We start from the raw sequence: 16589 nt of genomic DNA on the forward strand, positions 1-16589 counted from the left end.
TCCATCCTCTCCTCAGAACATACTACATCAATCTTCAAACACTCGCAGAGTTATAAAGGGACTTTCTTATTGTTTTCATTCCTCAAAAAAGGTGTAACGATGTATATTTGATTCAAGATGGTGTAACGATGTATATTCAAGATGGTGTAACAATGTATATTCGATTCAAGATGGTGTAACGATGTATATTCGATTCAAGATGGTGTAACGATGTATATTCGATTCAAGATGGTGTAACGATGTATATTCGATTCAAGATGGTGTAACGATGTATATTCGATTCAAGATTTAAAGAACAGTGTGATTCAACCAACTCAGTTGGGTCCCCTTCAGATGATCAAACTTTTAAAACTTCAACTTTCATATGGCCGAAACCATATATCAAAGTTTTAAAACTTCGACTATTCTGAATGGAGATCTCCATACTGCATGGAACGGGAAGATTTCCCTTTTCCTCACTGTAGTGCGATCTTGGAGTTAGTAGATCTAAATAGCAGGGGGTGTGGGGGGGTGCAGGGCCCCCATGGTAAAAATATTCAGGATATATTTTTTTTGTTTTGTTTTCCTTTTTTCTCAGGTTTTCAAACTTTTGAAACTTTTATCATATGGTCTCGCCCATACGAAAGTTCAAATTTTAAAAGTTTGATCATCTGCAGTAGACCTACTCAGACACATTATAAAATCTTGAAGGGAAATTCAGTATTTTTTAAGTAAGGATTACTCTGGAATCCTACCTTGTAATGAGGTCAGTCAATAACTGCAGCACACTAGCTGCCCTCATCAGAAACACTACAAACATACAGCAGTGTCATGCCCAAAATGAAGACATCCATGGGAACCTCAAGATTTTCTGCATAACTTTTAAAATCAAGCCATGCAGCTTTCTGCCATTAAACATCATGCTCCTCTTTATGAAGGCATGTGACGAGGTTTGAGTAGTTATTAGCAGGATCACACAGGGCCGTGCACCGTCCTGGTTAAAAGGGTAATTGGTTAGCAACTATGTAATATACATTATAATGGCCATTTAATGACAGTTTGATTAGAAAATATATTAATTAATCTAATACTTTAATAAGTATGTGGTCATTATAGGATATTAAACTCTTTCTGAAGCCAGACTGACATGTATGGATTGTAGTCCTATATAACCCTGTTAATGCCTAGTTAAACATTATCATGATCTTCCATACAGGAGACTGTGGCAGCTAAACAACAGCAAGTTCCAGGCCCAGATTTTATAAGTTATTGAGACTTTTATGCAACAAGAATAGCACTTGTGAGTCTCTCTAATAACAGTAGTTACCAACAATGTGAGTGATAGCTTTACTCAATAATGGTTAGAAATTACTTTTAAGAAACTTTGCAGTACTGACTCTCCCATTTAGGCCTTAAGGAACAGACTTGGCTGTATCATTTTATGACTTGACATGAAAATCTACTGTTAATTTTTTCTGTTTTTTTAGGCATACAGTTTAATGGAGAACTCCACTTTAAGACAGTCTAGTGCTCAGTTTTATCTCAGCTCTTATGAACCACTGGAATTTAGCTGAGCTATTCATCCAGATTTGTAAGCATTCTTTGGCAGAATACATAATACTGTTGAAAGTCACCAAAATGATTGATACAGCAGTTGAAATCTTGCATAAATTAACACATTTCAGTTTGTTTCACATACTCAGACAAACAACACCTTCACCCACACATGAATATTTAATTGTGATCAACTAATAAATAAGTCATCTGCCTTTAAACACAAATTAACTATCCAATAACAACCTTTTAAGAAGGTATATCTCAGATGTTTGACTACAATAAATGTAAGTAATCCTGTCCATAGTAATGTATGCAGCTTATTTCACACACAGAGACATCTCCTTCTAACAGTAATCAGGATCAGATTAACAAAGGAACTGATGAAGCTGCAGCTCCAGGTCCACAAGTCTGAAATTGGTCCTGCTGCTTCTGTTCTCAGTTTAGTTTAAAATTTGGTGCTATTGTCACACCAAATAAATAGACCTCTTTATAAATTTCATCTCCAGACCCATGAGGCCCATAGTTTACAATTGCCAATCATATTTAGCTGGGATTAAATGATAGCTGTCAGTTACTGTGAAACATGGATCTATCCCCCACACATGCAGAATTTTCTACCTTTTGACTTTGTACACTTCGGATGTTTGATTGTGATCCACTTGAAATAAATTCTACCCCTAGAAATGTATTCTGCTCATTTCACATTCCCATACAAACTCTGTCCCCTACCAAAGATTGTTAACTGTGAACAAATGACAGTAAGTCAATTGTTCTGAAACACAGTTTAAATTCCAATCAGTTGTCACTTTTGATTAGGTGTATCTCGGATAACTGATCAACTAAAGAAATTCTGTCCATAGTAATGTATATAATACATTCAGCTTGCTTTAGATACATAAACAATTCTTCTTTCACACCCATAATCATTAAGCTGTTATCAAATGTCAGCAAGTTATTTGCTTTCAAACACTAACTAGCCTCAGCTACTACTTTTTGACTTGTTATACAACAGATGTTTGTCTAATCAAACAAAATAAATCATGTCCACTGTAATGTATTCAGCTTGCTACGTGCATGTGCAGCTCACACACACATTGTATACATACATACACACACACACACACACACACACACACACACACACACACACACACACACACACACACACACACACACACTCACACACAGTAGATTGCCTGAACCCCACCATATCATTTTTGTTTTAATTGTGACTGTATTTGTTGACCTAGTCTAAACATTCCCATACCTGTACACTACAATAAAACAATACTTGCACAAACCTGGAGGCATAACTCCCCTGTGATCTTATATTTTTCACAGCAAAACTTCAGGTTCCCAGGCAAAACTGCATTTGTACTGCTAATAAGTCAAACATCACTCACTACAGAGTGCAGAACCACTGTAAAAGCTTTATTAAAACACTCAGTTGAAATAAGAACAAACCCTCAAATATTACATTTGAAATCAGGACTGAAAATATGGCTTAATAAATATTTGCATTACATGACATTAAAAGGCACACCTCAGTGTTTTACAGTAAAAAGGATCTGAGAAGAGACATTAAAGAATCAGAGATAACATAATGAATACAATGTAAACAACTTGAGTAGATTAAATTGTGCAATGTTACAATGTGTCCAGGTTTAAATGATGCTGCCATGTGATGCAAGTATTTACTAAGCTGTGCTTTCAGTTCTGATTTCAAAACTTGAAAAAGTATTATGATACATGAAAGACAAAAACAAACCCAACTGCTGCAACCAAATGAAACTGTATAACTGTAAAATTCCCCAAAGCAAGCAGAAGACAGCTCAATATGCAGCTAAATCCAAAAACTTGATGAACCAGCAAGTAATTGTACCAAAAAACTTCATTACAGAAAAAGTCTGAAGAAGCAGTATGGCATTACTGTGAAAGCGCTAACTTTCTTTCTCTGTAATAAAGTTTTCTGGTACGATTACTTGTTGGTTCATCAAGTTTTTGGATTTAGCTGCATATCGAGCTGTCTTCTGCCTATTTTGGGGAATTTTACAATAATACATGAAAGCTTGAACTTTTTATTTCGTTTGTTTGTTTTAATAAATGTTCTTACCATGTGGTTGGAGTATTTAGTATATGTTATTGATCTGAAATTCTCCCCTAGGCCTGAAAAAGCATGTCTGAGATCAGTGTCAGTCATCACTTGTAGTAAAGATAACAATGGCATGTGATGCACCTTATGACCTGGAAGCAGGACTGCAATGCTGATTGTTGAACTATAGTCATGCCTTGAGGCCTAATTTTGGCTCATTTTTAATTACATAATTAATTAATTCTGCTAAATAGTTTACCTTGCAGTCAAAAAGCAAATTACCATCTCTGTGGCAGACACAGATGAAACTTTGATTACAACTGAAACAAAAATGGGACAGATTAGTGACTGAAGTCTGTAGAAACAAGCAGGGGCAGCTAGAAGTGTGTTGCCATGCCAAGCTGCCCATACTAGGATTGCATGAGGGGCAGCCTGACCCACAGAATGGTTGGCTCCTACAGGAGGTAGGACATAAAGCACACAGCAATCTGTTTGAAATGTGTGCCCACCGATATGTGCATGGCATCACAGCTCCATTAGGCAGATGCGTGGGTGCATGCATATGTCATGGACCACACTGTGAGAGTATGCAGATGTCAGGCTGCTATGGGGACCAACACATAGGCTGGGGGAAAAAATCAGCCACCCTTAATGACTGCCTGGCTAATAACCCATCCACCAATTAGTTGTAGTCACAGCACTGTGAGTTACCATGGCAATGAATGGCAAGTCAAATGGCTGATCCAGCATTCTGCGTTATCATGGCAATGACAAGAGGCAAACATAACTTAGATAAAAATTACAGAGCTGATGGAGTTAGCTCTGATTGACCAATCAATGAACTTCCAGAGTTTGGCAGTGATCGTATAGTCAGGATCCAATAAATAAATAACTAAATCAACTCAAAAGGATGTGCCAAGGAGCACTTATGCTGGGCTACACATATATCCTTGTTTTAGTATGCTTTCTTATGAGACAGCTGTCTCTTTCAGCTATTTCTTTGTCAATAATTCTTGATGGTTAATAAATGCACATCATGAACAATACAAAAAATACATTGTTGAATAATGCAAGTACGAATCTTACCTTTTACAGATCCTGAGATACGAATTACTGCATTGTCTTCTTGAGGCAAAAATAGGTTTTCCTGGCTTTTTGATGCTGGTATTGGAATGCTCTCCCCAGTTTCACCCTTTGTCTTTTTGCCACTTACAAGGTAAGGGTAAACATCTAAAGAAAAGTTCCGTGAGTGTTTTTTTTCGATGCTTACAATTGTGTTCGGTTCACTTTTACTTGCTCCCGCTTGTTGAGACGTTTTGCAGCTTGTGTCTAACAGAGGAGCTATAAGACTGTCCGTCACAGTTTTTCTTCGAATAGGTTTAAGCTTTTCCTGTTTAATATTTTCAGCTTTAATTATAGTCATTTGATCTTTGAAGGGTTGCGGGAGTGAATTTGCTGTTGGAATCCATTTCATTTTCTTCTTAGGTCTTTTAATAACAAGTTGCTCATTTGACTCCGTATCTGTGGGATCCGCACTTGGATCGATTGTTTGAATCCCTGAATCCCGCACACTCGGTGTGATGTCATGATTCGACTGTGCCAATGCCGCCAGCAGCTGACGCACCACATTGTCATACATTAAGTCACTTTCGTTTGTGATGAAGTCCAGACGGTTCAGTGACTTGATGTGGTCACGGTTTTCATTGCAAAACATAGCTAAAATATTAATGTCACAGAACTGTGATTTCTGCCACTGTTTTTTTGTTTTTATTCCAACCTTGTTTAGTTTGTCAAAAATAAAATTGGACTTTCTCACTATGAATAGGTTGATTAAATTAATAAGAATAACTAAGTTCATGAAACAGAGAAGGCAGATGTCTACCAGTGTTATGATTCGTTGTAGCTGAACAGAAGGTAGTTTACAGTTCACTTTGACACGTAGCTCTGGACTAGAAGATTGGTCAGGTGGTTCTCCCAATGCACATGTAAATTCATTTTGTTTCTGTGTAGAAAAATATATGCTTAAGTAACTGATTGGAATAGCACTTAAAAAAACAATAAGCAAATGTCGAGCCAAATAAAGTTTAGCTAAAAAGTTGCTACGCCCTCTTCTTTCCAGATATTTCTCAAATAAATTCTGTTCTGGACATTTCTCTTTCTCTGCATTTTCTATGATTTCTCTTCGTTCCCGTTCTGTAATACTCAGCCCCTTGCACTGGATTTGCTTTTCAATTTTGGGGGCTCGCCCTTCAGCTGCACGATGGTAACAGTTATCAATTTCCTGAAGCAGGAAATTTAACTCTGATGTCAACCTAGTTGAGGCTAAAAACTTCCAGGCAAGGGCAGGTATGTACATTATACCAGCAAAGGCAAGCAGTGCATAAGGTAGGAACTTGTGCTCAAACAGTGATGGACGGAGACTGACATCCACACCTGGTATGGCATCCCTTAATTCAATCCAACAGTATCCCCTGGCATACAGCGCCTGGTCCCGGGTGAAGTTGTCGGGTGTATAGCAGTATATTGCCTCCTCTATATAAAAGAGAGAAAAGTCACTGTTGTAACCTTAATCTGTAAAGAGAGCTTTAAAAACAACCACTTTAAATACAGCCAAGTAAGCTGATAAATAACGTGCGAACAAACTGATTAAATAGTTACACAAAATCTTGATTTGCGTAGTAAGTCAGCCATTCTGTCAGAAAAGAGAAACACACTTAACAAAACTGTGTTAGTAATGATTTAGAGTTCAGTGAAAGAAAGACGCAAACATATGCAACACCAAAATTCACTTGGAGCTGCAAACCACTTAATGCTAAACGGTGCTGAAAAAATGTAATACGCATTTTTATTTCTGTCTACATTCACAATTTAATTCAGATATTTTTATGTCAGCAAGGCTTGTTGAAGACCAGTGTTTACTCAATGTTCTCTCCCTGTCTTGCGCTCAATCCCTGTATCTCTTTCTCTCCCTTTGTTTAAGTTAAACCTAGTACTGATTTAGATGATGGCGGCTTGTATATGCTTCCTTATTGTCAAGGCAACACTGTGATGCGTTCAAAGGTGCATTCACCATATTGCAAGACTTCTTTGTCATTAAGAAGATTGTAAAAGTTCAATTGTGTGACAGGAATACAATCTAGACCATCCACCAAAAAATTATTGCATTTATTGAGAGTGGAGAGCTAACAAGATCAAACAGAATGATGACTTAGTTTGAGATTTCCACATACAAAACAGATTTGGAAGGTATTTTGCTTGACTGTGAAAATACATGAGTAAAATCTGGATCATTGGGAGACAATATACCACACTGCTTATCAGAGAAGGATAAAAGACAAAATCAAACATATTTTGGGAAAATTAGACTCTGAATTGATAGACATCAATACCCTGTTAACGTCTTTCACCAGTCACAAATGAGCTGACACGCCCAAAAGCTGCAGAGACAGAAACAGAATACAAATGCAATAAACAAGACATGTTTAATGCAGCGCTTTGACATTTTTAAATGTATTACAACCAGACTACAGATGCATACTGTGCTGGTCTAAAGGTCTGGGACATTGTAAAATGGATACACCTCCTGGAGTTGCTAGAAGAGAGTGATGCTTGCAAATAGCAGTGCTGATGGTGCAACAGGTAGCACACTCACCTGTGGTGCAGAAGGCTATGGGTTCTATTCCCTCATCAGGTAGCTGGATTGCTGAAACTACAATGCACTATTAGAGGGGGGCTGCACTCCTGAGTCGGTTGTCCTTTGGATGGGATGTTAAACTGAGGTCCTGATGTCCTTTGGATGGGATGTTAAACCGAGGACCAATTTGCTTCAGCTGGTGGTAGCTCAGATTAATGTAAAAGATCCTATACCACCTATCAATAAAAGTAAGGGAAGTGCAAGGCCCTGGTAAAATTTCCCTTAGTAGTATAAATGCCACCCCAATTTTCCCACAAAGAGGCCACTAGCCTAGTGAGACTAATCTGACCAATGAAAGATAATCATGAATGACATTGATGTTAGGTTTGTTTCACTGAGGTTGTCTAACTCCTTTACTACAATTTCTTCCTTATCGATTTTCCTTTAGTGCCTGTACATCACAAAATATAGTGGGTTCAGTTTGTTCCCCTCCCCATACTTGAGAGCGTGGACACCCCAAAAATTATAAACTTCAGAAATTTTTGGACTAATAGTTGATCACCTCCACAGCCTCTCTGCTTCTATCCAGGTGCTTACAATGGCTGTTTTCAATTAAACTCCACTGAGGTTTGTCTTTTGATCCTTTCAGTAGCACTAGCTATTGCTTTGTTAAGCAAATTGGTATTTGTAGTGCCTTTTGGTTGAGCTCTGCATCGGTACTGACAGCTGCACTGTATCCCCATGACTTCCAAGTTATTACCTTTTTTTTCTCTTACCCTATCATAGTGTTTAAATTAGGCTGAATATAAACTTATTTTAATTCCCCCCTCCCCATATTGTTACACTCCTTCCTTGTTAAAAGTCTATCTAGTATAGTATCTCCCTAATCTAAATTCTCCTAATTTTTCCCTGTTCTTTTGTTCCTTTTGATTGTAGGACTCACTCATACTTTACTTACCTATCCTCCTGTTCCCACTCAGCCACTACATCACATCTGAAATCCCTCTAATTATCACTACTGTTAAGCTCTTTTAATTATTCTTTTGTTTAATTTCCTCCATAGGGCTCCACTGATTGTTTGTTTTTGCAGCAGTTTAGCATAGATTGGCTTTGCCCACTCCATTCACCCTTTGGGCTCACTCCACTCACCTACCCCGACTCCAATTCCCACACACTCCCACTACTTCCACATTTATCACTAACTCCTCCCACTTCATCTTTCATCCAATCACACACTACATCTCCCTGCACTCACAAACCTAACTTAAAGTGATTACCTCCATCAATACAATGTGTATCACCAACACGTTTCCTTAGCTTAATACTGCCTATTGCACTCCTTAGCACCCCTACTTACCTTACACAACTCCCTTACGCCTCTTACACCCTTCCACTGCACTCTACCCCTAACTACCAATATACTGCATCATCCTCCTTCTCCTCTATTACCCATGATCTGTACCTATCAAACATAAGCCTCTTATAAACACAAAGTGCTACCTATATACCCTCTTCTAACTTACCATACCCGCCACTCCCTAACAAATACTCTACCTACCTCCTCCCAAACTCCCTCTCCATATTAGACTTTTATCACCCTCATACTAGATCATATTTCCCTCTCTCTTTCTGGCAACATTCACCCAAATCCCTGGCCCAACAATCCCCCTTCCTTCTCCTCTTCCCCTCCATCATCCCCTCGCACCCCCAACAGCATTCGCATTACCACAATTAATGCCCAAAGTCTCCATAATAAAATTCCTAACCTACATACCTGGTTTTCCCACAACCAACCAGACATAGTAGTCATCTCAGAAACTTGGTTGAAACCACATGCAAGAGGTAATGAAATCCTGCCTCCTGGCTAGCATATGACTCGTAACAACAGGCCCAACAAAAAAGGAGGTGGTGTAGCCATAATCTACTCTTCCACCTACTTACTAACCCCATGCACTACTCCCAGTCCGAAATTTTCCAACTCTGAATTAACCATAGCTCTCTCAAAAGTAAACAAACACAAGTCCATATGCATAGCCGCTCTTTACATCCTTCCAGGTAATAACATTCCAATACTAGAAGGCATTCTCTTCTGGCTCTCCTCTAACATTAAAAACAATACCTTCATCCTAGGTGACATAAACATTAACTGGGCCACAATTCACTCACAATCCCCTACCCAAACTATCAACCTCTTTAACTTCACCCAGCTAATAAATTCCCCCACCAGGCCAAACAAAGATGGAACCTCCGGCTCCATCATTGACTGGATTTTAGTGTCTCATCCAAATCGAATCTCAAATTCAGGAATCCTTCCTGATCCCCTCATTGACCATCTACCAGCCTTTACTGACCAGTAGTCCTACCCCCTTCATAAACAACATCACTACATTCAAACCCGAAACCTTTCCAACTTCAACTCACAAACATTTTCAGACTACCTAAAACTAACTGACTGGACACCTTTAACAAACTCTCCCCCTTTACAATGCCATCAACTGCTTTAATGAAACTTTTCTGTACCTACTCAATAACCTTGCTCCTCTCAGGACCAAAAGAGTTAAAGCTATAACTTCTTCCTGGCTGTCTAAGGAAACTAAACAGATCATGTTCCTAAGAGACAAAAAGTGGAAACAATACCAAAGAAATAAGCAACCTAATACCCCACTAGAATTTAAACAACTCCGCAACTCCATAAAAAAACTAGCAACCAGAGACTGCAAAACATATTACTCTAAGCATCAATCTAAACATACTAACAACCCTAGAAAATTCTGGAATATTATCTCCTCCCTCCTTCACCCCGGCGGTAAAGACAGCCCATGCCCAAACCCTACCTGCTCTCACCAAGAAACAGCCTCTCTATGTAACACCTTCTTTGAGGAATGTATACCCAGCTCCCCTCCAATATCTTCCTCTCTCCCTATACCTTCCCCTCTGATCTCAAAACACATAACCCTTCCTTCAGCCTCAAACCTGTGCCCACACACATAATAAAAAACTCCTCCTCTAAGTGAAACCATGCTCCAATGCACCAGATAATTTACCTGCATCCTTCCTCAAACTATCTGCTAACAGCATAGCCTTCCCTATCTCCATCATAAAAAATAGGTCCAGCCAAGAATCTTATGTTCCCCCACTTTGGAGACAAGCATTCACTATCTCACTCCATAAAGGTGGTAAAAATACTGACACCACTAATTTCCGTCCTATTGCCATATTTTCCCCACTCTCAAAAGTCCTGGAAAAATGCATTCACTCACAACTGATGCCTTATCTAACACAAAACAACCTCCTAACCCCCACACAACATGGATTTCCATGCTGGCCACAGCACCATCACTGCACTCCTCTCCTTCCTTGAGACAATTAGCCATGCTCGTGACTCCAGCAAAATCATATCAACCATGTTTCTAGACCTTTCCAAAGCCTTCATTGCTGTCTCCCACCCTATACTCCTATCATAACTCTCCTCCCTCAATCTCTCCCCTTCCACCATAGCTTGGTTCACTAGCTACCCCTCCAAAAGACAACAAGCTGTTAAATGAAAACATTCCACCTCTTCCTTTCTATACACCCGTACTGGGATACCCCAACGTTCTGTCCTTAGCCCCTTACTTTTTAATATATTCATCAACAACTTTCACCACTCCATCTCCAATTCTACACTAATCCAGTACGCAGATGGTTCAACAATCATCTACTCAGCTGACACCCCTTCCGACCTTCTGTAGATAACCCAGTCAGCTTTCTCAAATACTGAAACATGGATGCAAAACAACCACCTTGCCCTTAACGTGAATAAAACCAAATTAATGTTTTTTTCCCATCTAAACACTCCCTCATTGATAAAACTACTTCAACATCATACGCCAGAATAACACCCCCATTGAAATAGGTTCATAGGTTCATAGGTTCATACTAGGCTATCTGCCCGAGGGCATTTACAAGCCTAGCCCATAGTTTTGTGGCTTACGCCACCCCTTTAGTATGGGGAACTATACCCATTATTTTGCTGTGCCTCTGTTGAGCAGTGACACTGAGGTAATCCCTGGGGTATATCTGCGATCTCCCATCCATTGGTCAAGATTTCTCTTGAACAAGGCCAGCGAGGTGCTCTGCCTCACATATACCGGGATTTTATTCCACAGCATAGGGAGTCTTTGGGTGATGAATCTATCCCTCCAGCACGTCCTATTAATAGCCGTGTCGAGGTTTAAGTCTCCGCCCTTGTGGCTCTGACGGATCTAGATTTTTGAGGTGAAGCATATTCATCAAATCTGGGTTTGACATGGCCTTGTATGTTAGGCAAAGGTCACCTCTGAGCAGCGGTGCGACTGAATAGAGCTGGAGTTCTTTCAGTCGGGCAGCATAGGACAGATGTTTGAGACCCTTTATCCTTTTGGTGAGGAACTTTGTGGCCTCTCCAGCTGCTGCAAGTGTCGGGTCAGATACATTCGAATGGGGCATTGTACTCAATCATTGGTCTGATGAGTGATGAGTATAGGGAGACTATGACCTCCCTTGATCTAGATGAGAATCCCTTCATGATAAGGTGGGCAATGTAGAAGGTCTTCCTAACTACTTTAGCTACATGGGTGTCGAATGACAGACTACTATCAACCTGGGTCCCCAGGTCCCTGATAACTTCTTCTGTACTCAGTGGATTGCCACCTATTTGGTAGCTAGGGGTAACCTTGTTTTTCGAAGGGTATGACTATGCATTTTTGGCATTTAACTTTAGGCCATGGCTCTGGCACCAGTTATCCGTTTCTGTGAGACCCTTCTGAAGGATATCTGTGTCAGATGTGTTTTCTACTATGGCGCCCAGTTTGCAGTCATCTGCAAACTTTGTCAGCCATAACCCTCCTGTGTTTGCTTGTACTTGAAAAGTAGATGCCAAACAAGAGTGGGCCCAGGACTGAGCCCTGTGGTACACCACTTGTGACAGGCTTTGAGTCTGACATGGCGCCAGCAACTCTGACCCTGTGGGTTCTGTCACTCAGCCAGTTTGCAACCCATCTTGTGATGTATGGGTTAACATTTAAGCTGATGAGTTTTCAATGATACCGAGTGGGGTATTGTATCAAAGGCTTTCGCCAGATCGAGGTAGGCTGTATGGACTGCCTTTCCCTCATCAATGGCTTTGGTGACTGTTTCAAAAAGTCAACCAAGTTTAGAAGGCATGATCTGCCTTTGACAAAGCCAAACTGGGATGGATCCAAAGTCTGCAAATTCCCTATGTCTTTATTTATGAGGTCCATTATGATCCTCTCCATGGCTTTGCAGATAAGACTTGTCAAGCTAATGGGCGGTAATTTCCAGGGTCGGTGGAGGCACCGCCTTTGTGAAGTGGGACCACAGTTGCAGTGCACCACTCCTGGAGTGCGTATCCAGAGGTAAGACTATGATTAAACAGCTGTCCTAGCTGTGGGTTTAATTCCTCGTTGAGTTCGTGGAGCACACAGCCGGGGACACCATCAGGTCCCATGGATGCTGTGTTTTTGCTTTGGAGAGAGCAGTTCTCACTTGGGCGTTGGAGATGTTTGGGGGCTGCAATCGCTTGGTATAGATATCTCTCCTTTTGGGGAGGGGAGAAGTTTGCACTGAACCTGTCAGCCAGTATGTTGGCAATGTCTGTAGGATCAGTAATCTTCACATCATTTTGAACTAGTTCTGAGCATATCTGGGAGTTTCCTCCCAGGTTTCTAACATAGCTAAAGAAGGCCTTATGATTGTCTTTTGAGTCTTTAGCTATTTTTCTCTCAAAATTTGCTTTGGATGATTTTATGAGAGCTCTTAGTTTTTACTTATAGTGATCAAGGGTGTCTTACCTTTTAAGGATTTTGCTCTATCTTGTAGTAGCTTCCTCCTTTTGTTGTAGAGTTTGTTTATGGCTGGGGTCCACCAGAGTGGACGCTTGCCTTTGGTACAAAGAGTCTTTGTTTTGCTTGGGATTGCCTTATCCATGCAGTCCTGCAGGTGCTGGTAGAAGGCATTTGTAAGTGATTCAGCGGCTTGAGTACTGTTTTCCGTCGGCTCGGGGCCTTAAAGGAGACCACACTAGTCTTTAGAAGTGTGAAGTCGGCTTCGAGAAGTTCTTTACTGTGGTCTTTTTATTTCAGGTGGGGTGGGATGAGGACCTCCAGCGAGATTAGTTTGTGATCTGATCTCACCAGTGAGGGGTATACTTCGGTGTTGAACATTGTGCTCCCATGTTCGTGATGATGAGATCAAGTATGTTTTCTCCTCTTGTGGGGATGGTGACTAGTTGTTCCATGGCATTTGAGTTTATGAATTCCAGGAACTTTTGGGCTAGGGTGTTTGGGCTTGAGTAGTGTTCCCAGTCTATATTAGGGTAATTGAAGTCACCTAGTATGATGGTGTTTGGTGATACATTTATCCCTCTAGTGTTTTCAGGAAGGCCATGTGAGGTTCCTGAGTTTGTGAGGGTGGCCTGTAACATGCTACAATTTGCAGAGCAGTCTTGCCTATGGTTAATTGCACCTGGATGGTCTCCGATGCATCGTGCATTGCCACCAGTCTTGAGGTGTGGGTGTCTTTGATGAATATGGATACCCCCCCTCCTTTCTTGGTATTGTCCGGATTTTGGGGCCGGAACGCATGATAAGAGGTAAAACCTGATAGTGCTGGGGTGCTCTCAGGAGCCTTGAACCAGGTTTCTGCCACTGCACAGACATCGATGTTCTCCATACTGAGAAGGGCCTCGAGTGCGTGCATTTTGAGATTTAGACTTCTGGCACTGAGCAGCATTACCCTTAGTTTTTCCTTTTTGTGTTCTAGGGTGGTAGGTTTAGAATTTGAGCCTTGCCTAAAAAGGCACTATGGGGTGGCAAGAGCCTTTGCCAATATCCGAATCCCAGGGTGACAGGTGCAAGCCGTCCCTTATGAAGCAGCGTGGCTTGTCCAGCATGTCATCCCAGGCAGACAGACATTGGATCCCCTTTGAATGACACCAGAGTTTAAGCCAATTGTTAAAGCTGATCATCTTATCTCTGTATTGTGGCATCATTCTTGGTGAAGGTAGGATACTGCTCAAGGTCAGGGTCATACCTGCCTGGGCTACATAATCAGAGAGCTCCTCAATGTCTCTTTTCATGTAGTCCAAGGAGGTACGTCTCAGGTCGTTTACACCAGCGTGGACAATGACTGAGTCATATTTGTACCTGCTGTTGAGAGACCTGAGTGCTTGTGTTATGTGGCGGATTCTAGCGCCCGACAGGCAGCTTACTGTGACCTTCTCCTTACTCAGTCTGGTGAGCGGACGTCAGTGTGTCTGACTATGGAGTCACCAATGACTAGTGTGTCTGGCATTGTGTTTGGCCTTAAGGGCTGTGACTGTTTGACACTCTGACTGTGAGGTCTATGTGTTGCAGGTGTTGTGTTCTGAGGTGGTGGTTGTTTGGGTGTCTGCTTTGGTGGCCTCTGCTGTTTTGGTAGATTTTGATCAGAGCCGAGTATGTCTTTGTGTGTTTATGTGTATGATTTGAGGTTGTGATGGTACTATGTGAGACTGGGTCTATAGTGTGTGTGGTAACCTTCTCCTCCTGACTGGTCTTGCCAGTCCTATGTTGAGAGAGCTCAGCCTCCAGTTTGGCCGTATAGTTGCATCTCTCGCATGTATTTGTGTTTTGTGGGAGGAGGAGAGGGTTGTCTGTGTACATGAGGCAATTATAACATTGCCTCAATATTCCCAGGTTCACCAGCTGAGCAGGAGAGGACACTAGCAACTGATCCCTCGACATGCTAGAAGGACTAGACAAAAAAACTTTAAAAGAGATTCCGGGGACGTGGTGACCGAGAAATGGGGTTTGCCTTTTGGGGTGCTATCTATAAGAGTGCCGTATCAAGGTAATAAGTACTGTAGGAGCAAGTGCTAGGTTTAACAGATAGAGAAAAGTCTACTTGGAGTCAAGTAGAGATGATCTTTTTAGGTATTAGAGAAAGTGCTAGTAACAGGGATGCTTAAAGGTAAGATTGAAAAGAATGCACTCTGCAGTGTGCACTAGGGAAGTTAGATATGAAAGTAGGTAACTTGAGTTTTACCTGTTTAAAAAGTTAAGGTTTAGTGGAGAGTTACTATTTTTAAAAACAGCAAGATGGACTGAAAGGGGTGGTTACTTTTGTATTTTGGTACTATGAAATACTGTAGGATGGCCAATAAATTTAAATAATTGAAGGGTGGGATCAAAAGTGATGGTAGTGAGATTACACACATAAGCCAGTGAAAGTAGAGAGAAATGAGATATATGGCCAGATTAACATAAGGCGGGCAACTAGAAAGACAGTGGTATTTAACAAGACAACTTAAATGGGTGGGAAGGAGGGGAAAAATTCTGCCTGACTCAGAACAGAGAGAGCTGTGGTCTCTTTTGAAGTTTTAATATGCTGTTAAAACAGAATACAAGCAAAACACAAGGTAAAGAAAACAAACTACAGTATTCAAAATATAGAAAGGCAATACAGAAATACAAAAAATAACAGCAAACTAACCTTTCCTTCACAGCAAAGTGTAGCAGAGTCTGGATGAGCCTTTCTGGTAAAGCTCTGAAATGTTTTGCCCGTCATACCAAACTACTCAGCGTCATTATTAGCGAACATCTAAAATTCAATATTCACATCCAAACTATCATAACAAAATGCCAAAAATTAGGACTATATAGGTATAACCGTTATCTCAAACTCTCCACCAGAAAGACCCTCGCCTCCACATACCTTCACCCCTCCCTAATGTATGGCACTCCTCTGTTCTTGAATCTTCAGCTCAGCCTTCAAACTAAATTAGAAGCCTGCTACAATAAAATCTGCAAATTCGCCGCCAACTCTAGGAACTCATCCCAACACTGCATCTCCTTCCATTCACTGCAATGGCTCGAGCTTCAAAACTATCTGAACCTCCTTAAACTCACCACTGCCCATAAGCTCATATTTAACCCATCCTCCTGTCTCTCTCTCTCTACCTCCTTAACCCCCTATATTCCTAATCAATCACTTAGGTCAGAAAATCAGAACCTGCTCAGAATCTGCAAACCTTTATGGCCACCTGGACACTGTCTGCTATCCACCTCCTTAGCTAAACTATGGAAGTCTATTCCTCCCTCCCTTAGAAATACTCATAAACACTCAACTTTAAATCCCTCCTCCATTCCCACCTATCTTCGAGGTGGGAATGTCCCTGCTCCTTCCCCACATAAGACCCTCCTCTATCAAAACCCACCTTCTAACTCTGTGCATCATCTCTGCACTCACATCATTTGCCTCCTACTTCTCCTTAACCTGCAGACTTTTCCAGCAATTTCTCATCCTCAA

The 16589-nt window shown here is 40.9% G+C and overlaps 1 protein-coding gene across 1 annotated transcript in view; it reads right to left on the reverse strand.

Moving 5' to 3' along the window:
• PANX2 (pannexin 2) overlaps window positions 1-16589 on the reverse strand; it is a 294318-nt gene that overhangs the window by 63509 nt on the left and 214220 nt on the right. Inside the window, exon 2 of the mRNA XM_044088783.1 lies at window positions 4715-6160. Within this exon, the coding sequence (XP_043944718.1) occupies window positions 4715-6160 (1446 nt within the window). The remainder of the gene's footprint in view (window positions 1-4714; window positions 6161-16589) is intronic.

The sequence above is a fragment of the Protopterus annectens genome, chromosome 11.part0 (assembly GCF_019279795.1).
Source record: "Protopterus annectens isolate FY-2018-M chromosome 11.part0, PAN1.0, whole genome shotgun sequence".
Lineage (NCBI taxonomy): Eukaryota > Metazoa > Chordata > Ceratodontiformes > Protopteridae > Protopterus > Protopterus annectens.